This window comes from Trachurus japonicus, chromosome 4 (genome assembly GCF_045865225.1).
Source record: "Trachurus japonicus isolate A0001 chromosome 4, Traja_1.0".
In the NCBI taxonomy this organism is placed as follows: Eukaryota; Metazoa; Chordata; class Actinopteri; order Carangiformes; family Carangidae; genus Trachurus; species Trachurus japonicus.
The window spans coordinates 18630658-18652736 of record NC_140910.1 but is presented as its reverse complement, the minus strand read 5'-3'; the positions used below and the strand labels follow the sequence as shown (position 1 = coordinate 18652736).

At 39.9% G+C, this 22079-nt stretch overlaps 2 protein-coding genes across 3 annotated transcripts in view; both read left to right on the top strand.

Annotated features, from left to right (window-relative positions):
* Positions 1 to 2039: 2039 nt before the first annotated feature.
* plaat1 (phospholipase A and acyltransferase 1) lies at positions 2040 to 6588 on the top strand. 2 transcript variants are annotated; one of them, XM_085774464.1, is made up of 5 exons: positions 2040 to 2266; positions 3256 to 3305; positions 3636 to 3774; positions 5253 to 5521; positions 6412 to 6588. In XM_085774464.1, the coding sequence occupies exons 2-5, from the start codon at positions 3279 to 3281 to the stop codon at positions 6511 to 6513; spliced, it is 537 nt and encodes a 178-aa protein (XP_085630590.1). In that variant the 5' UTR covers positions 2040 to 2266; positions 3256 to 3278; the 3' UTR covers positions 6514 to 6588. The 2 variants fall into 2 exon arrangements, with proteins under 2 accessions (XP_085630590.1, XP_085630591.1); XM_085774465.1 differs by lacking the exon at positions 3256 to 3305 and adding an exon at positions 3360 to 3429 and having other exon boundaries at positions 2054 to 2266.
* A 2321-nt stretch (positions 6589 to 8909) lies between these two features.
* The window catches only part of ftsj3 (FtsJ RNA 2'-O-methyltransferase 3), a 15125-nt gene continuing 1955 nt past the window's right edge, over positions 8910 to 22079 (top strand). Inside the window, exons 1-18 of the mRNA XM_085774463.1 lie at positions 8910 to 9085; positions 9214 to 9319; positions 10761 to 10807; positions 11255 to 11334; positions 11969 to 12068; positions 13066 to 13260; positions 13348 to 13463; positions 13590 to 13694; positions 14789 to 14889; positions 15047 to 15133; positions 15705 to 15881; positions 16202 to 16337; positions 18389 to 18591; positions 19864 to 19981; positions 20128 to 20209; positions 21004 to 21139; positions 21271 to 21365; positions 21606 to 21708. Of these exons, the coding sequence (XP_085630589.1) occupies positions 9019 to 9085; positions 9214 to 9319; positions 10761 to 10807; positions 11255 to 11334; positions 11969 to 12068; positions 13066 to 13260; positions 13348 to 13463; positions 13590 to 13694; positions 14789 to 14889; positions 15047 to 15133; positions 15705 to 15881; positions 16202 to 16337; positions 18389 to 18591; positions 19864 to 19981; positions 20128 to 20209; positions 21004 to 21139; positions 21271 to 21365; positions 21606 to 21708 (2054 nt within the window). The 5' untranslated portion in view covers positions 8910 to 9018. The remainder of the gene's footprint in view (positions 9086 to 9213; positions 9320 to 10760; positions 10808 to 11254; positions 11335 to 11968; positions 12069 to 13065; positions 13261 to 13347; positions 13464 to 13589; positions 13695 to 14788; positions 14890 to 15046; positions 15134 to 15704; positions 15882 to 16201; positions 16338 to 18388; positions 18592 to 19863; positions 19982 to 20127; positions 20210 to 21003; positions 21140 to 21270; positions 21366 to 21605; positions 21709 to 22079) is intronic.

Here is a 22079-nt window from a genome sequence, read left to right as displayed (position 1 = left end):
GAATGAACTGTTTTGGTGCTTGAAATAGGATATGAATACAGTAATAGATAAGTGTAGAAAACAAGTCTAAAATGAAATTTTGTAAGATTGCTTTTTGAGCACAAATGTTGTCATTCTGCCGTTCTATTTTCACCAAATGTCTCAAATGTGAGATAAAAGAAGCTGAATATTGACTTCAAATTACATATAAAGCTCATAGCGTGCACATGCAGACCTCAGGATGTTTAAATGACTTGAATGAACCCCGGTACCTTTCTGATCATGTGGCCCCCCACCTAACGGCTGTGGCCCTAAACAACCGCATAGAGTGTTTATGCCAGCGGCCGGCCCTGATCAAACTCTAAAATAATAATGCACACTGTTGTTTTGTATTTTTAAGGTCGATATTCAATTAGCCTACAAGCTGTTTAGTTTGACTAATTTAGAGTTTTTCTATTACACTCAACTGATTTCAACAGCTTAGTAAGAAAAACAAATTGAATACCCAGCATTTGTGTTCAGAAATTACTCTGTACCTATCATACAACAAATCACAGGGTTAAAATTGAACCCGAGACAGAAATATGTTATGACTATTCCAATGGACACAGGGTCCGAAGGGGTTGCAACAAATGTTAACTTCAACCAGAACTCCAATGGTTGATTTAGGCCAGTCATGAAGTGTTATTTTCATCTTTTGATGCTGTATTGATTCCACACTGGGCACTTTTTATTATTATTATTATTATTATTATTATTATTAGGCTACAGTGATTTTTTTTTAATCAAATAGTTTGGGTGGAAAAGTAAAAGTAAAAGATTAAAAAAGATGATTAGGCCTACTACTCAAAATTAAGCAGCATTGTCTTCACACAGAAAATGTAGAAGGTAGAATAAAGCTCTTTTTAACTTTACTGCCTGGTTGATGTCACAAGTGAAATCAGACATTTTAGAGGCTTACTCAATTACCACACACATTAAACCAGTTTAATTGGCTTTCTGACGCCTCCATTTCTTTTAGATTTTATTTTGAAACACACTTCCTGCTCCGTCCAGACTAACTGTAGTTACTGACAAAATAACAGCATTTCACTGTGACAGGGGGGCGGGGACAAGACAAGTGACGAACAGGTTAGCGGGCAGCAGCCAATCAACGAGCAAAGAATGCATCCAACCCCTGATATCTCCTTTATTGCTGCAGGAGAAGCATTAAAAGCAACTTCAGAAATGAAATGTGGTGGGCTACATCCAGCTATGTTAACCCTTGGCCAGATATCACACTGTGCAAATGCCTTTTGTTGCCATCCAAGAGACTTTCTATTGTTAGTTTAATCATCACCAGGGTCATGCTCAACTTCAGAGATATTTTTAGACTGTCTTTAACATACAACATATTTGAAATCAACCACTAGATTAAATTTTTCAGAGATGCTCAGGTAAGTGCACCACGAGGGCTTTTCAAAAGGCTTCTGTTTTTGTTTCTTGAAATAAACCTGTGGGGATTTTAAGGTCAGCTTTGATTAGGCCTAACTGTCTTGTTGTATAAACCTGCATCTTTTTACTTTCACTTTCTTTACCGGTTGCAGGACGTTTGCATTCATAATTTAGTTATATTGAGTGGTATACACTATTCCCTCCTCTTCCCACTTGCTGCTAATACATAGTGAGTCTCAAACTCACTCCGGAAACGAGGGAAGACAGGTGGAGAATGATATCTGTGTGTTGAGGTGTTGCACAACCTGTACTCTGACTGTACTGTGCAAGATATCTTTCATCAAAGTTGACTGGAGAGATTTATTTTACTCTCTGTAGAAACCTCTGTATTACGAGGGCTATATGGGATATAATATGGGGGTATACAGTATGAACATGCACATGACGTGCTGCACTAATGTTACCTCTCTATACACAGAGATCAGACAGCATGTAAATGAAACAATTGCTTGTATGTGTAGCCTTTGCAAGCCCACAATGACGGCTATTCAGAGGAGCAGCATGTGAATGGGACACTGCCAGAGAGGAAACGCCTCTCTGTGTGTATATGTGTGTGTGACCTCAGCAACTGTGGCAAAGCGACATCGGTCAGAGCAGTGAAAACTGAAACACCTCCACCAGGACCTCTCCAGCCTCTGTTTGGCTTTGGGATATTTGAAAACCACTTGTTCCATCAGAAACTTGGAATCAATCTTGTTCTCTTTTAATTTTACTTGCATTTTTTTTTATGATTATGTGCAGATTTATGATGGAGAATTAAAATGGTGAGGAAGAAAAAGCTGCTGGTGTTTGAGTAAGTATTAGACCTGTTTGCATGTGCTCTGTTGTTGGCTGTTGGGGCCTCTGAAAATGAATTTAGCTCTTTGCTTCAGTCAAATCACACACACAAATAGTTTATGCTATAACATTACAACAACAAACTTTGAAGGTGGTTATGATGCTTGGTTTTTCTGTTTCATGTGCTCTTTATCCTACAGAATATTTCATCCATTTATGTGAACGGTAAAATTGTAGTTTTTGTATGGTAAGCTGCACAGTTCCCATATAACTGAATTAAATGTGTGTTTTCATCTTAGCGACACTCCAACAGTTTTGCTTCAGTAAAATAACAGGTGTCTTTCCTATTTCAGCAGCGTGGCTTCAGCATCTTACATTAATGATGAGATGGATATACTCTCTGCTCCCCCGGGCAGATATAGATTTCATCCCATCCACATTTAATTTTGTAAACTCTTGTCTCCATGGAGCTGACAGAAAAGCTTTAAAAAATTTAATCTTATAGATAATTATTTGGGATAAATCTGGATACCTGGATTTATCAAAAGAAAATCAAGAATAAAACAGTGGGAGTGATTTAAAATAGGATTTAACTACATACTACATTTATGGAGTTTTTTTTTTCTTCCATGTAAAATAACCTGGACTGAAACAATTTTTCTGTCAGCTTCCCCATTGTGTTGGTGCTTTTGTGGCAGTATAGGTGACACAACAGCTTATGTGTGTATTGTCTGTGTGTGAGCTGGTGTGTATTGTCTGTGTGAGTATGTATGGGTGACCTTTACATTGTGTAAAATCCTATTTAGCGTTCCTTTTCTCTGGGAATTTAGTTATTTTTGCCCTTTGAGTCTGCCCTTACCACAAAGAAGTGGTAAAAAAAAACCCCATATATTTACATATAGCCAATAAACATTACTAATTTTCAAATGTTAGATTACCGATGGTGCATTTTGTTTCAGCAGATGACATGAAGAACATCCTCTCTGTGTTTTCTTCTCCTTTTAGAATTTGTGGAAGCATGATGTGGGATGGATAAACAACAACGAAGCTCTACTGTAAGTCGACTGTTACTACACCTTTTATTTTGTCTCTGTGTGTTTCTATGACAGGTGAATGTGGATTTGTAAAAGATGTTGTATGAGCGACCCTGATGACCTCCAAAGAGGACACACCTGAGGGGTCAGTTTCAAGAATCTATTTACACTCAAGCCTTCGTTTCCATAAATTGTAGCATTTAATGCAGCAACAAAGGAGTTTTGTGGAGTTTGGAGGAAAAACTATACAGACAATTTTTTTTTTTAGCTCTTTGTATCTTTCCTGAAGACAATTGATACATAAAAAATAAATACACCCCTGTGTCTCTGTCGCTCCCTGCTGCTGCTTAGATGGCCTCTAATGACCCTGACCTTCCTGACCCCTCTGGTGACCCCCAGCCTGGTGACCTCATTGAGATCTTCAGACCAGCCTATCAACACTGGGCTCTCTACCTGGGAGACGGCTACATCATCAACTTAACTCCTGTTGGTCAGTAGTAGCCATTATTAATCCCTGTGTTGTTGTTGTTGTACACGTTTTGCAAGGGCATAGCTATCTGTGATTCTTGTCCAACATTGAGAAATGTTGGATTCACAACATCTGTCAAGGGAAATGATCAACATACTCTTACCTCCTCTAATGAATTATTTAATTTGGCATTTGACTAGTGGGAAACACTTAGGCTGATCTATTTGGCCAGAATCCCAAATATCTGCCTTACTGGGTTACTTTACTTTACTTTATTTGTTTATTTAGTTGGGACAATGCATATTAATGGACAGTGAGTGCTAGAGTACCCACAGTAAATACACCGGATTTAGCACTTGTGCTAAATTACATCCGTAGTCCCCAAAACAATACGACAATTAACATAAAAAGTCCATAAAGACGGAGGACCAGTAGATAACAGAAGAAATACATTTACATAGTTACAGGAGGGTTGGACATGATTCTTTGAATTGTGAAAAAAATATGATCTATATAGCTGCGATTAACATGATTCATTGAAATATAAAAAAATATATATTTATACAGTTGTGACTGACATGATTCATTTAAAGCAGAAGTAAGCGATCCGGTCGTTTTGGCTAACTTCTTGTCAGCCGATGGACTCAGCAGTCCCCGCCCTCGTCCCTACGTCACCACATTCACGCGCATCCCTTGGCTGCACACACAGAGAGGACCGCCCCTTCATGCCGTTCTCTCTCCTCATTGGATAAAGGTTGTAGGATACAAGGAAAGTTTTCTCCTCGGCTCAGAGCAGAGCAGAGTGACTGACAGACCCGTGTTTCAGACCAAACACTCTATATATAAGTGATTGCTGTCAGAAGATATAACTATTTAAGACTTATATTAAAGGCCCCATGGCATGAAAAATGTGATTTTGGTTATTTTTTGGTGCTTGGGGAGGTTTCTGGGCCACGTATATACTGCCTCATGCATCAAACTGGTCATAAACGGAGAAACGCACACCGCCCATTTGTAGGAACTGTCTCTTTAAGACGAGCGGATAGCACTTCCTCCTTTCTGTGATGTCACAAACAAGGTAACTCCGCCCACCGTGACCAGTTTTTTTTTTTTTTTCAATTTTTATGAATGCAGTTTAGGTTTCAGTTACTTGCCTGTGATTGGCCTGACCACATGCCACTCAAAAACAGTGAGCCAATCAGAGGAGAGGTTCTCATTCTCTCTTCTGATTGGCCAAATGACCTGTGCCTGCTAGAGCTCCAGAAAGAGGCGACAGAAAGGGGCAGTATAAATGATATTAAGCAGATCACAGATACTCAAAACCAATGATACATCTTGTTAGGGATATCAGCAGGTAAATAAACCCAGAGAAAAGTGCACAGCATGGGGCCTTTAACACAAAAATTCCGCTTACTTCTGCTTTAAATATAAAATATAATGGTTGATGTTACCCCCACTAAAGCCGCTCTCTCTCTCTCTCTCTGTCTCTCCCGCTGCAGATGAGAGCCAGGCGGCCGCCATGTCCAGTGTGAAGTCTGTCTTCAGCAGGAAGGCAGTGGTGCGCATGCAGCTGCTGAAGGAGGTGGTGGGAAGCGACTCGTACCGTGTCAACAACAAGTACGACCATAACCACACACCCCTGCCCGTCTGTGAAATCATCCAGCGAGCGCAAGTCCTCATTGGCCAGGAGGTGTCTTACGACCTGCTGGGGAGCAACTGCGAGCACTTTGTTACCCTTCTGCGCTATGGGGAGGGGGTGTCCGAGCAGGTCTCTCACTGTTTGTTGTGTCTCTGTCTCATGTGTGTCATGTGTCATCAGGGCAGCGTACTTTTCATGAATCCTTAATGCCACCAGTTTTACTTGTGAAAGACATTTTTACAACAAAACAGGACATTTGAACATATCTCAAGTGCTCGTCGAGTCCAGTGGGATGCAACAGAGAGGAGCTGATCAGTCCCCTAAACTAAAAACAATGATGATCAGTTTTATTATTTATTTATTTATTGGATTGTTTACTCAGGGATTTACTCAGGGATACTACACACACAGAAATCAGTCTTAACTGGACTGGAATCTGTAACTTTAGGGTGGATTAATGTATATTCTTAGGTTAGTTTGGCTGGTTTAATGTAAGCAGAAGTTTGGCGTGGTTTAAATTATGGTACTATGTCTGGGTCGATATTACCAAATATTATTCCATCTAAAACTTTACTTTGAGTGTCAAACAATCAACTCTGCAGCCTTGAAATTAGGTTGGGTTGGGTTGCTATCAGGTTAATTTTGTTTTTATCATTTCCATCTTCACAAAGAATAGAGGCTGTGGTTGGTTTTGAGGTGAAAGAAAATATGGAAATATCTATATAGAAACCTCTGAAAAATATGTGGCACCCATTCTTGTGTTCAAGTGTGTAACAGACACTTGTAACATAGCCTACTATAAACATTGTTCTGTATCAGATGCATTTGTTGGTTTTGTTGAAATGTCTTTCTCCTCTCATAAGCAATAGACCCATTTTATGGTATGTACATCTGGTGTATGTATACTATAACCTACCATGGATATGCAGTGAAATCCTCTTATTTCCCCACTGTGTTCATCTGATATGTGCTTCTCCTCTAAATCAGTTCACCTCCTCTGCCTCTCTTTGTCTCCTCAGGCTACACGGGCCATTGGGGCCATCAGTTTGGTGACGGCAGCAGCCAGTGCCTTCTCTGTCCTGGGACTGATCAACACACGATCCAGAAACAGGCCTTTCTGACAGCTGTTTTCTTCACTGAAGAGTGTTTTCTCCCAACATTCATGCGGCTGCAATGAAAATTAATGAAATAAAGCATTGATTAAAAAGTAAACCAGTGTGTTACTTCCTCATTGATGCCTTACCCCAACTTTTTTTCAGACAGTTTCACCTGCTACCACCACCCCAACATAATGGATCTGAATGATTTTTAATCATGATGATAGTTCCTCCAGACTAGTTCTGCTGAAAACTGGTTATTATGAGGTCTGTGTGTTAACATGGACACTGCCTCTGCAGAGAAATGGTCCTGCTGCCATTCACCTGGCTCCTATTGTATTGAAGTGTAGGTAAAAATCTCACACATTGGTTTATAAAAACCTGCACCACTAAACCCCCCCCCTTTTTTTTATTTTTTATAACCCTTTAAAATGCATGGCTACATACCACTGTTACTTTACTACATTTCAACCAAACCCTAACCCCTGTCATAATTTACTGTTGTGCAGTTTAGACCAGGGCCACAACAAATTACCTGACAAACAAACTCATTGTCAGGTAATATGCTGATCAATAAATTAATCATTTCCTTTATAGACAGGGCCGTTGTATAGGGGAGAAAGGTGATGATAATTGTAGGGGCCCAGCGCCCAGTGGGGCCCATAAAAAACCCCAGTAGTCTAATCTTTGTATGACTGATTTATTCTGCGTAAGACCCTGACTAATACTCATAGTACACTGTAAAAACTCAACATCTTTCCAAGAATATTTGTCTTATTTCTTGTCCAAATGTCTCATTTCTAGTCAAAACTAATCTCTTTCCACTTAAAATAAGACTCATTACCTAAAAATTAACTTGTTTTTAGATAATTTTCACTTAAATTCACAATAAATAGAAAAATCTGCCAGTGAAAGTAAGTTTTTTGTGGCTTGTTATAAGAAAGAAAAACTTGCTCCACTATCAGATTTTTTCTACTTATTCCAAGTGAAAATCTGCTTGAAAGAAGTAAAAAGTGTCTAAAAACAAGCTACTTTTAATATGATGTGTCTTATTTTAGGTATAATGAGATTTGTTTTGACTAGAAATTACATTTTGACTAGAAATAAGACAAATATTCTTGCTAAGATACTTGCGTTTTTGCAGTGTAATGCTGCATTAGCATCAAAACAAAGAAGGCTAAATAAAAAACGATAATACATACGTACGTAGTCTAAGAAAAAAAAAGGAAAAGTTAGGGGGAGGGGCCCACTTTAGTATTCTTTAAGGGGGCCCAGAATTCCTAGCAACGGCCCTGTTTATAGATGTTAAAGAATAGTGACAAAATAGCATCACATATAACAAGAAGAAAACTGTTATGTGAACCTGGGACCAAAAAAATAAGTACAAATATATAAAAGATTACATGAATTGATAATTGATGATTTAATTTAATTTAATTTAACCCTCTAGAGTCTATGGTACCATGTTGCCCTCAGGCAACATACCACTTTTTGGCCTGTCACATCTCCACAATTCATCCCATTTAATGCTGTAATACTTTAAAAAAGAGAAGAGACCTTAGAAAACCAATAACAATGCTTTAATTTATCACATGACTTTCAAGAAGCCATACTGAAACCCTTTTTTGCAGACTTTTTCAAAGGAAACAGGTTAGCCATTTTGCTCCACTAAAACGGTCTGAAAACATACAGTAACTTCCTGGCCCTTTTTCATCTGGAAAAAAATATATTTACACTAATAGATTAGTAAAGTTTAATTTTTAATAGTTCCATGCAATTCATTTAGCCTACTTATTAAATAATGGAAACTTGTTAAAATGCACGTGTTGCCCGAAAGCAACAACGTACCATTATAGAAAATTGCAATGTTGCCTTGAGGCAACAGTGGACCATTATGGAATCAATATTGCATTATGAGACTATGGTAGTGTGTGTTTAGGTGTAAATATAATGTTCAAAAACATATAATTCATCATCATTTTGTTTTTTATCCTTAATAAATTTGATTTTGGATGCAGTAAAGTAAACATCAGGCTATTATGATGATGATGAGGAAGATGAGAATGAGAATTTGGATGAGGATGAGGCCAGTGAAGGTGAAAGTCTACAGAGACTGGTGTTTCTAACCGTAATGGTACAATGTTGCCTACAGTCAACAAATCCCAAAAACTTCCAAAAATAAATAATTTTTAAAAATTTCTTTAGATTATGTTTATTTAGTCTATTTTGAGACATAAAAACACTCCAAACATTTTTTCCCCAACTGGCATCATGATGCAGCGTACCATAGAGGGTTAATTTAATTTTTTTGTGTTAAACATAGTGGACAGCAGGTGGCGGCAACTTCCTGTGAACCATAACAAACCAGAACAAGAAGAAGAAGAGCTCGTGGCATCAGTGTGACCCGGAACTTCCGTGTTAGAGCACAAACACGTGTTGTTTTCATGTACATGCTGTGGGAGCTGTAAGTCGTGACAAAAAGTGTGATATTTCTGTGTTAACGTCCAGTGTAAAACCTCAGCAACAAACATGGGGAAGAAACTCAAAGTCGGAAAGACCCGAAAAGACAAATTCTACCACCTGGCCAAAGAAACAGGTATTGTAACTTATCGCTCTCAGAAAAGAAAAGATACCGAGCATCAGATTGTAGCTTCAACAGGCTTATTAACACTTACTTACCTCACCTTATCTCTGTCTGGTCTTTTCTTTTTCTTTTTTTTTCAGGTTATCGATCTCGGTCTTCCTTCAAACTCATCCAGCTCAACCGTAAATTTATGTTCCTGCAGAAAGCCAGAGCTCTGATCGACTTGTGCGCTGCTCCGGGTGGATGGTGAGCGTCCTGTCAACATCTAATCTGACTATTAAACACCCCTCAGTATTATTAGTAGGCAAACTGGTCAAGGGTTTTACAGCAGAGATAGATTGGTGCCGTAGACACAGATTGAGGACCATGCAGAACAGATTGTTCATTCAATTGTGCCAAACACTCATAAAAAATAGACTATCTAATATCAATTACTAACAGTTTCTGCGCTTATTCCCACGTTCATAAAGGCACCGACCATTTTGTCTTCTTCAGTACCACCAGTGATATGTAGGCCAAGTTAGATATCATATCACACCCCTTTCTGAAACAGTTTAATCACAATCTCTGCATTAATGTAGGTAGGGGAGAGTGGGGTAAGATGAGCCAGTGGGTAAGTTGACCCACCCCTTGTTTCTAGGAAACTATAGGACAAAATTAGCATGTGACCAAATATTAGGGAGGCAGGCATCATTTCATGGAGTCTGTGAAGATCAGAACCACGTGAGTAAAGTGGTTTAACATTTATGACCAAAAAAAAAAATCATTTTTCACTCTCGAGAGTGAATTTTGTCGATCATAAGTTTCATGAGAATTGTGTTTAGACCAAAAGAGATGATTGCAAATTTGTTTTATACATGGGTTGTGGTATCTATGAGCTACAACGTGAGGTAGTAAACCTAGCATGAAACTGCACCATTTTAGCTGTGGGAGTAATAAACCCAAGCTAAGGTAGCTGTGGGGTAAGTTGATCAATTTGGCCAGGGGTAAGTTGAGCCACCTATCCTATACACTTAATGAATGTATTTTGGCTGTATATGTCCAAATGATTAAATCAAGATTCTGTATGTTTGTGATTACAGTAAGTATGTTCCTATAAACAGGAAAAGTTGTTTATAGTGTGCCAAACTTTACTTTCAAAGAAAAATCTCTGGGATTCTTCCCAAGATGCCACGTAATTGCAAAACTCCCCAAATCTCAGTGAGTTGGTGGCTCAGCAGGAAGTCTCTGCAGTTTGTGTTCACCTGTAGCCTGGACAGATGAAATATTAAGTAAAGGGGGAGGTAGGAGATGGATGGAAGGAAAGAAGGGGGGGTTGATCAATTTACCCCACTCCTATGGTCAACTTACTCCATTCATGGGGTAAGTTGACTCACAAGACCACTTTTTTTGAACATGCTATATTTTAAAAACAGTTATATTTACACTCATTCTGTTAATTTGTAGGGTCGCAAAACATCCTGAAATACATGCAGATGTGTTAGCAACAAAACTATAATTGTCTTGATGTAGTGATCCCGAATACAAAAAGTGGCTCAACTTACCCCACTCTCCCCTATATGAACTGTTTCCAGTCCAGCCTCCTAACAAACAAACTGCCTAATGAAACAAACGAGTTATGTGTGGGAATGAGAATGAATGAGTGCATTATGATGATGACACTGACAAATTACAAATGTCCTTGCAGGTTGCAGGTAGCATCCAAGTTTATGCCAGTTTCAAGTCTCGTTATTGGTGAGTCTGTTCTCTTTCTTTCCTTCAGTTTTCTATACCTAATGATAATTCCCATCTGTTTGTATCGGTCTGTACTATAGATTATTATTTCAGCATCATACCCAGCCTACGTTTCAAATGTAGTTATACTGATAAGTTTCGCCTGCTACAAGTGATTATTTCTTTCTACCAATCAATCTGTCAACGATTTGATTATTTGGTCCATAAAGCATCAGAAAACTTTCAATTGTCAGATAAAAAAAATGCTGGATTTTGTCAGACCTACAGTTCAGAATCTAAGGATATTTACTCAACTTAATTAACAAGCAATGCTTTTTTTTTATTGTGTAACAAAATTAGTTGGGTGAAAAATACAGTACAACACAAATGGAAAACCTCCAATTAGAATTGATAACAATGACTGTGATAATGCAAGTGAATGATTAAACAATGGTTTCCTACTGTCAGGTGTTGACCTGGTGCCCATCAAGCCCATTCCCAATGTGGTGACGCTGCAAGAAGACATCACAACTGAGAAATGCAGACAGGTACAGTATGTCTGCAATTACGCATAAAGTGATATTAGTTTATTAGAAGAACTAGAAAAAAAGGATTGTGGACATATAGAGTTTTTATTTTCTCCTGAAAGATGCACTACTGTCCAAAGATCAGAGGTGTCACGAAAATCACAGATGGTGGCCTCCTAATTGGAGAAAGCGTAGCGTAGCTTGAGTTTTTACTCTTGCAAATTTCTTTGATCTTAGGATCTTTTAAATTCCTTATTCATCTTTTTTTTTTTTACAAGCCAAGCTTCTGTCCTTTTTACTTTACACCTCTCTTTTAGAACTGATAATGCCGACTGATATGGTTTTGATGCTCTGCAATGCTGCTTCGTCTGTACGTCTATGCCTGTATGTCTGTCACTGTACACATGTGTATCGTTTGTAAGTCTGTCTCGGTACTTACGTCTATTGCCTGCATGTCTGTCGTTGTACTTATGTCCATTGTATGTATGTCTGTCACTGCTTATTGCTGCTTATATGTCTTGTTGCTACACGGTGCACTTTTGCCCAAGACGAATTTCCTCTTTTGGGGACAATAAAGTTCATCTAATCTAAGTATGCAGTAGTAGTTCTTTTTATATGGAGTTGTTAAGTGAGACGCTGTCTGTCCCATGTGCAGGCTTTGAGAAAAGAGCTGCAGACTTGGAAAGTTGATGTGGTGTTAAATGACGGAGCCCCGAACGTGGGAGCCAACTGGCAGCACGATGCCTTCACACAAGGTAAGAGACTGTGACATTTTCAGCTGTAATACATAATCAATAATAGGTGTCATGTCTGAAAACAGCACTGCATGCATTGATAAAGGTGTGGAGTTTCTATGTTGGAGGCAAAATGAAATGGCTTCACCATGAATTCCTCTTGTTTGTGTGTTGTGATGGATGACATTTGTCTCGTCTCTTGGCCAAAGTGAAGCCTTTTTTAAGTCGGCAGGACCTCGAGAAAGCAATCCACGCTTTCATCAGTTCAAGACTCGACTATTGTAATGCATTGTATGTTGGCCTCAGCCAGTCTTTAATCTCGCGTCTTCAACTCGTCCAGAACGCTGCTGCACGATTTTTAACAGGCACATCCAGGTGGGAACATATTACCCCTGTGCTGTCGTCTCTCCACTGGCTTCCTGTTTGTTTTAGAATTGATTTTAAACTTTTATTGTTTGTTTTTTATGCCATCAACGGCCTGGCTCCCTCCTACCTGTCAGAGATTTTAACTATCCGCGATCATGGCAGGGCCCTCCGTTCTTCCGGCCAGCTTCTGTTAGAGGTCCCAAGCTCTAGATATAAACAGTGGGGCGATCGTTCGTTTGTTGTTGCAGCTCCCAGGCTGTGGAACAGACTGCCACCCGACATTCGCACCGTTACTGACCTCAGCCTTTTTAAATCGAAGCTAAAGACGCACTTTTTTAGATTAGCATTTAACTCTGACTAGGGAAGTCCTGCTCTTAAGTGTACTTATTTTTGCCTGTTTTTATTCTACTGTATGCACTTTTAGAGGGCTTTTAACACCCTGCAGCACTAGTAGCACTTTCTTGTGTCTTCTTGCAGCACTGTGGCACTTTCCTGGGTTTTTATGTATTATTTTTATGTATTATTTTATTGCCTTGATGTAAAGCACTTTGGGTACCGTCTGGCTACTGTAAAGTGCTATACAAATAAATTTTGATTGATTGATTGATTGATTTGTAGCTAAATCTCCCTCTGTTCTCTTCTTCCCCACCAGCTCATCTGACCCTCATGGCTCTGAAACTGGCCTGTGACTTTCTGACCAAAGGCGGCACGTTCGTCACGAAGGTCTTCCGCTCCAAGGACTACCAGCCGCTGCTCTGGATCTTCCAGCAGTTCTTCAAGAAGGTGCAGGCCACCAAGCCACAGGCGTCTAGGAACGAGTCCGCTGAGATTTTCGTCATCTGTCAAGGTCAGTGACAATCTCGGGGAGAAGATTTTTTTGGTCACCGCTGTAGATCATGTCTAAAAAGTGAATTTGTTTTCTTCTCCTCGCCAGGCTTTCTTGCCCCGGATAAAATCGACAGTAAATTCTTTGACTCCAAATATGCGTTCAAAGAGGTGGAGGTTCAGGCTAAGACTGTGAAGGAGCTGATTCCTGTCAAGAAGCCAAAGGCATGTACTGTACTGTTCAGTCACAATAATGATGATCTGTTACTGCCTGAAAAGCTGTGTATATATTTGCATTTGTGTTGTTTCTGTGCCACAGTTTTTTGACCAAGCAGCTCTTCTTGTGTTCAGGCGGAGGGATACACGGACGGTGATTTGACCCTCTACCACACTTTCACGGCGACAGCCTTCCTCAAAGCCGAGAACCCTGTGGACTTTCTGAGTAAAGCCAGCGAGGTGAGATATATCTGCACAAACCCTAATGTCAAAAACCTAGACGAGGTATGCAGGATGAGATCACTCTTTTTTTTTTATATATAATTTTTTTTAATTTCTTTCTCCAGTTCATCCACACGCACCAAAAAAACAGAACAAAAATATAATTTTTTTTTTTTTAAAAACACATAAAGGACAAAGCATACCTTCTCATGTGTACATATAATGGGTAATACGTTGTTAGATGCTATTACTGGTAATCAAGTCAGCAATAATAACCTAATACAAGTATCCAGTGGGTAATAGTAAATAACTAAGAATATTTAAAGCAGAAGTAAGCGATCCGGTCGTTTTGGGTAATGCTGCGTTCCAGGCAGGCTTTTGAAACCGTAAATTACAGCTTCAAGTCACAACTTACGACTTTGTAGCGTTCCAGGCAACCCACTCGTGCTTTTCCGACCTGTTTTACCTGTGAAAGTCACTATAACGGCCACTCGTAACTTCCGACCCGTGAACTCGTACCAGATCGAACTGGTACGACTTCACAGGTCGGAAAAACACGAGTTACGAGTTTCCTTGAACGCACCATAACAGTCCTCGTCCCTACGTCGCCACATTCACGGCGTCCCTTGGCTACACACACAGCCCTGCATGCCGTTCTCTCTCCTCATTGGATAAAAACTGTAGGATACGATAAATGTTTTCTCCTCGGCTCAGAGCAGAGCAGAGGGACTGAGAGACCCGTGTTTCAGTCCAAACACTCCATGTAAGTGATTGCTGTCGGAAGATATAACTATTTAAGACTTATATTAACACAAATATATCACTTACTTCTGCTTTAATAATAGTAAAAGTAATGATAATGATAAAGGGGAGAAAAAAAAGAAAACACGAACAGCTATTACACCAAATTTAAAGTAAACTAACTTATTATCGATCAGCAAATTGTTAAAAATAAGTAATAACATAAAAATGAAATAAAAAGGTAAAAAAAAAAATAGGAGAAACAAAAAGCAGGAGCAAATAAACTTCAATAACAAAAACATCCATAGAGGAAGAAAAAAAACGGGGGGATGAGATCACTCGCCTCACTTTTTCTTGTCGTCTTCACACAGATCACCTTTGACAACGCGGACCTGGAGTCTCACCCCGGCACCAGTCTGGAGATAAAGGAGTGTTGTCGCGACATCAAAGTCTTGGGCCGTAAAGAGCTTCGGTAAGTTTCTCTCTACTTCGATCACTGCTGAGGTTTGTGCATTTGGAAAATAAAAAGTTTGTGCTTTGCTGCATTAATTGCACATCAAAGAGTAAAGATGAATGACTCAAGCGTGTGTGTGTTTTCTCCTCTCCTCCACCCCCCCTCACACCTGCAGCCTGCTGCTGAACTGGAGGTCCAAGCTGAGGAGATTCCTGGCCAAGAAACTGAGGACAGAGGCCAAACAGCTTGACCGGGAGATCAAGTAAACAACTCTTTACAAAAAGCCTCTTCTTATTTTTCTTATGTCTTTACCAGGATGTGGTTATTTTACGTTTCTTTTATCTCGTTCTTACTTCTCTGTTTTTATCTCTCCTTTATTTTAATACCATCTTGTTTTCCTTCCTTTTTAGCCCCGTGCACTGTTGTCACTTTATATGTCACGTTATATGTCCTATGCTGTCTGTTTGTAAATGTGTTATGTATAATGAGGCTGACTCACTGTGAACCAAATTTACCTAATATATTATATTATTATTAAAGGGACAACGAGGAGTTTCTATTTGGTTATAAAAAAGTCTCACATTAATGTGGATGAATCTACGTTACCCACACTTGTTAATGGCTCCATTTTCGATAAATATATCGTTTTGTCTCTATCGTTATTTTGTTATTTTAATTAATGGTGGAAATGCTGGGCGAGCCGACCGTAGGTAAATGTAGTATGAAAACACTTCGCTTTCAAAAACTCCTCGTTGTCCCTTTAAGGAGCCTTGAACTCTTGTGTCACAGCAAATCAACAATCCTCTCCTCCTTTTTTTAATTTTTTTTTTTAGCTTAAGTTCTGATGAAAATGAGAGTCATTCAGAGGAAGAGCCAGAAAAGAAGAAAGAAGAGCGTAAGGATGGAGAGGAGGGAGAGGAGGGAGAGGAAAAGATGGACACTGACGAGGAGGAAGAAATGGAAAAGAAGCTGGCAGAGCTGAAAGCTGAGGAGGTGGCTGATCTGAGACGGTACGACAAACTCTTCCTCTTTCAACTCCAGTCAACTTTTGATTTCTGTATTTTCTGCAACTGGTTTGTTTAATCGAGTCAGGGTGCCCATTTAAATCAAAGAAATAATGTTTTGAATTTGTATGGATAGCATATGATGCAGATTTCCTTTGTAGTTTTTTATTATAGATCAGCTAATAACGATACCGTTACTGCTGCTTTAACAGCCACAGGAAAAATGAGACAGTTGCCCTTTAATGTATAGGTTTAGTGGAAAGACTTTATTATCACTTTTGACATCTTCTGGGAATAAATGTTGTCTAACTGAAATGATCCATCAGGAAGAAGAAGAAGCTGCTGAAGGAGCGGAGGAAGCAGCGGGAGAGAGTGGAGCTGAAGATGGACCTGCCGGGCGTCTCCATCGCCGACGGCAACGACACGTCCATGTTCTCGCTCGCCACCATTAAGAAGCAAAAGGTAATGATGAACCTCCAACGGACTGTTACTAAACTCCAGCTAACAGTAGCTGCGTTTCCATTACAGATTTTCGCAAAATGAAAGCGATATTTCTGAAACTTCGAAAAAGTGCAATTGCTATTTGCGGGTGTTTCCATTGAAAGGTATTTTACGAATGAGCCGTAATGCGTCTTGCGTTTCTATGGTGACGGCACAGCGATCTCAGCTGCCTACAGCTGTTGCTGTTATTGTTTTTAACAAAGATGAAAACAGCGCTTGATTGCTGAAAGGCAAAGCCCGTGTGGCACTGGCAGCGGCCACAAATAAAGTAATAATTAATAATAATAATATTAAGGGCGCACTCACACTAGGGCCAGTTGTTCTGTACCGTGCTGAAGCCCGAATGCCCCCTCCGCTGTCCCCCGCTGGCCCGCACTCACACCACCTCGAACCGAGCTGCTCAAGCACGGTTGCCTCCGTTGATATATAGTAGGGATGGAGTGATTTTCGATCGGATCGTCTATCGGCGATCGAAGGGACGATCGTGATCTTTTTTTCAAATGGTGATCTTTAAGGCGATCTTTAATTAATTTACTGCCATAAGATGTTAAAGAAATAATCTCTAGAACCTGCGCTCTACTGTGTACTTGAAAAATGTTTCGTGGAGCGACATGTCTGCATACAGAGCCCTTGGATCTGTGCAACAGAGGAGTGAATATTAAACTCTTAATTCCTGTTGCATCTTTTTTTTTCCTTCTCACTTTTTTTCGGAGGTGCATGCCGCGGACGCAGGCTGTGCGGGGTGGGGCAGGTCATTAAAAAAACTGATGATGAAGTCCAGAGTGTGTTATCAGGGGTGCGCTGATGTTGACGAGAAAGCCGGCGGAGGTGTGAGGGAACCGGGTGAGACGGCGGCTGGGCGCATCAGCAGAGCGGGGCTGGTTTCACTGAGAGCAGAGAGCAGACCGGGGAGAGGGAGAGGCGGCGGCCGCGGCGGCTGCTGCACTCGCGCTGCACTGTGACTCTCCCACTCCTCACGAGCTCCACACTGACAAGCTACCGGCAACACAGCGGCTCTGTCTGCCCTTTCAAAGTAAAAAGCCGCTGTCTGACGTTTAATAGCGGCGGGGATGGTTGTGAAAATAGATGCGGTGGTGTGGGGCGGGTCAAAATACTTCATAGATGCGCGCGTCATGCATGCGCGCTTGTCTGTGTGTGTGTGGACGACAATAACGGAGAGTGAGCGCTATGCGGAGATGAATGAACGGAACTATACAGTATAGCAAGTTTTTTTTTTTTTTTTTAAAGCTGACGTAATTGCAACCCCCCGCCCCCCCCCCGGCGATTGGATCGCCTATCGGCGATCGACAGTGTCCACGATCGAATGATCTGAATATAGGGCCGATTTCCCATCCCTAATATATAGAGGGATTAATTGTTTACCAACAAGGCGGATGTGCGCTTTAACCTGACTGCAGAAAGAACGGAGCCTTTAAACACCAGCGGTGATGAGGCGCTGACAACAATATAGGTGGTTGTGTCCACACACCCGTACTGGTTTATGTGACTTAAGGTGACATTTCAGCGCAGGAGGGAGTGGGAGCGTGGATGCGAGCCAAATCTCCTTCAACCATGCACGGAAAAGGGGAACGATAGGAAAGGTTTTTCTAATTTATTGAGAAACAATTCCCAGGTCAGCAATGCATGACAATAAACATGTGGTTCATTTGTCCCCTCAAGTCACATAAACCAACACAGCGTGGACACACACAACTCCGCTGACGCCGGTGACGTGTAGAAAAGCGAAAGTGTTTCCATTACACTTTTGCGATACACGTTTGTATCGATACGTCTCAAAAACCACCTCATGAGAGCGTAAAAACTTTTTATCGATATATGAGAGTTTTTTCGAAATGTAGGTGTTTCCATTACCAGTTTTTAATTTCGATATTTACGTTTTGCGCATTTCAAGGGGTAATTGAAACGCACCTATTGAGACGCTGCTGAACGTTTCACCGACCACCAACTCAATGCTCCTCTGATGTTAACCCCTTCTTCTTCTTCCTCTTCAGGCACTGGCCGATATATCTAAAGGAGACATGAAGATAGCAGACACTCTGGTCGATGAGGACGATGACCTTCACCTGTCTGAAGACGATGAGGAGGATGATGAAGATGCAGATGAAATGTCCCTAGCCTCTGATCTGGATGAGGATGACATGGAGGAGGTGGAGCACAGACAGAAAGAGCTGGAGAAGAAAGCACCAAAGAAGAAGTATTTATTTTATTTTTTATTTTATTCATATGCACAATGATAAAACAATAATTTTATTTAATAATACAAAGACAAATAATTGTGCAGGAGAGGAAAAGAAGCCCAAAGGGCTTATATAAAATCCTCCTCCTCAATACAATATCACTAAAACAAATCAACCAATAGAAAAAGAAAAAGGAAAAGGAAAGAAAAGCAAAAAAGAGAAAGAAACAAAGAAAAAAACACAATAAACAAACAAACAGAAAATATCCATAAAATTACAAATTAATTTCAATTATACTAGACATAGAGTATTATTTTTGCCTGAGTAGAAGATACCTCACCAAACTAGTCCTAAACATTTTGTAGGATGATATAAGCTTAAGAGACCTATCTAAAGAGTTCCAGAGTTGGGGGCCATGAAATTTGATAAAAGATTTATGACTGGAGGTACGACAAAGAGGTAAATGAAAGTTCTTCCGACCTCTCACTGAATAAGAGTGAATATCTGATGATAACAGAAAAAATGATGATAAAAGAAAAAAAAGTAAGAAGCTGAAACAGTCCAATTTTTTTTTTTTTAGGTCTGACTAAAACCAAAAGGTGCTGCTTTGATTCAAGTGTCATATCGTTGGCAATGAAGCCTTAAATGAAACCCTAAGAGATGAGTTGGGGGTCAGTGAAGGGGAATATCCTTTATGTTAGTCTCTAGTACAAAGTGATACTTTAATCCAGTTGGTTGTATTGCTTTTTGACCGTTGATTAAACTAATGTTTGTAAAAAAAAGTACTCAAATTATGAGATTTTAACATATGATATGAATCCCAGAACTCTAAAATCGTGACTGCTGTTTATACCTGACTTATTTTATTTGCTTCAACAACTGTTTAATTTGTATATTAAGGATCCCCATTAGTTGGTACCGTAGTAACCCGCTAGTCTTCCTGGGGTCCACAAGGAACAACACAAAATACACACAGGAAATCACATCATCTTCAATATGTCATACATTGACAAATACAATTAATTATAATATACTATAATTTCCTCAAAGAAAACAAAACAGAACCAATCCTATACAGCCAAGTCCAGCCCTTGAATTTGAATCAAAAATTAAATTTCAGTCGTCCAAACCCATGTAGCCTGTTTAAATATGTTGTTATTCATTTTATTTCTTGTCGTCTACTTGGATCTCTGCTCCTGCCGTGTTTGAATGTCCTGCTCGCCCCTAATTATTAGTGAATCTTTGATTTAGTTTGGGATTACGTACTAATTTGTGTATGTGCTTTCCAGAGTACAATTTGCTGAGGAAGAGGATGATGATGATGAAGAGCCAGAGGGTGGTTTGCTGGTTGAGCTGGAGGGAAAGGATGAGAAGAAAGAGCGTGAGACCAACCTCTGGTTCAGCAAGGTAAGGCTGTCTGTCTGTTTTGTGTTTGCTCCCATAATGCAACATGATGGCATCGCTGCTGATCTCTATGCCATGCCATCTTTTCACTTGTGCATGAGTTTGACCTCTGACCTGCGCTCCCACCACCCCACCCCTCTGCTCCTCAGGGCATCTTCTCTGAGATCGACCTGGAGGGAGACGCAGTGAACGAACTCCAACAGACCGAGTGGCTCCAAAACAAACAAACAGGTAACCACCACCTCTCTTTTATCCCTGTTTATTTATTGACATGTTCATCAATAGTCTACTTGCCAACAATGAGTCCCCGGAAATGTTGAGTACCCCAAAGTTTTATGTTAGAAATAGATGGTATGGGTCCCCAGTATTCAGAAACTGCCAGATGCTAACTTATATATATTGGGCAATTAGCATAATTGACATAATTAGCATAAATTAGCCCTATATGGGCAATATTTCAACAAAATTGACTTGGCTGATCTGGGCAATATTGGAGTGGTTTTGGGGGTTATTGATGATGCTGAATCCATTTCTGACATTTTCAAAATTCAAAATGGCTGTCTAAACCAGAAGTGACCAGATTTTGAAATCCATCAAAATCGGCCCACTGGCGGTTAAAATCTGGTCACTTCCGGTTTAGACAGCCATTTTGAATTTTGAAAATGTCAGAAATGGATTCAGCATCATCAATAACCCCTAAAACCACTCCAATATTGCCCAGATCAGCCAAGTCAATTTTGTTGAAATATTGCCCATATAGGCAATTATGCTAATTTATGCTAATTATGTCTGTTGTGCTAATTGCCCAATATATATATAAGTTAGCATCCGGCAGTTTCTGAATACTGGGGACCCATACTATATATTTCTAACATAAAACTTTGGGGTACTCAACATTTCCAGGTTCACAATGGGGCCCTATGGGCTGGCAAGTAGACTACCAATATATTTTTTTAAATCTAAAATAGATGTCAATAATTCATTTCATTCAGCTCTGACACAAAATACATCACTTTTTTTTATAGAAAAAGGCAAAAAGAGGAAAGCTGAGGAGAAGGAAGAGGAGGACATTGCTCAGCCAGAGGAGGAACAGGCAGGACCTTCACAGGAAGCTGCAGAGGAGAGCGACAGCGACTCAGATGACAGCAGTGACGATGAGAAGTAAAACCTCATTTACTCTCACATTATATAAAGGATGGAGAGGAAATTGATTTAGCAGGAATGAGCTTAATTTCCTTCTTTTTTTTTTTAACCTTCGTTGTTGCTAAAGTAATTCTCGCTCCTGTTTCCAGTGAGATCAGCCGGATGAAGCAGGCCAAGGGGGCTGCTGGGAAGTCAGGAGAAGCCGGGGATGACGACTTCCAGGTTGTTCCTGTAGAAAGCACCAGTGAGTAATGAAAAACTCTTACTTAACTGTAAATATCGGTGTTTAGTAATCAACTTAAACATTGTTTCAATGAGATCATGTCTGGAAACAGTCCACTAATTGTTGCAAGAAGCTTTTTTTTTTTATTAAATGGATATATTTGTTTAAGTCCTTTTTAAAGATGGGTTACATGAGTGAGAAGAGAGGTTTTATGTTGTGTATAATAACTTCATTGATGTGTGTATGTTCTGCACCACTCAGGTAAGAAAGCCAGGATCCTGGATGCAGAAGGCCTGGCCCTCGGCTGTCAGATCGCTACTTCTAAGAAGACAGCCAGGGACCTGATGGACGGCTCCTTTCATAGGTTTGTGTGTGTGTGTGTGTGTGTGGCCAGCTTCCAACTGATTCATATTATCTCACAAAGCTTAAACAATCACACTGTTGTCACACTATAGATGTCTGTTCTATTGAAAACACATGTAAAATACAGAACACACTGTTACTCTAGATGACATTTTCCTTCATAATGGTGAAATTGAGTATTATAGTTTATTATGAGTCAGTCATATTACTACTGTATATACTCAATAGTGCGTCCAATGTGCCACGTGTGAAGATGAAATAATGAAATGTACAGTGTATTTGTGAACTGTTTAAGTTAGAACAATTCAGCCCGGGGATGATGAAGGTCAATAAGGGAAATATAGCAGCAACAACAGCTATCTGTGATTGCTT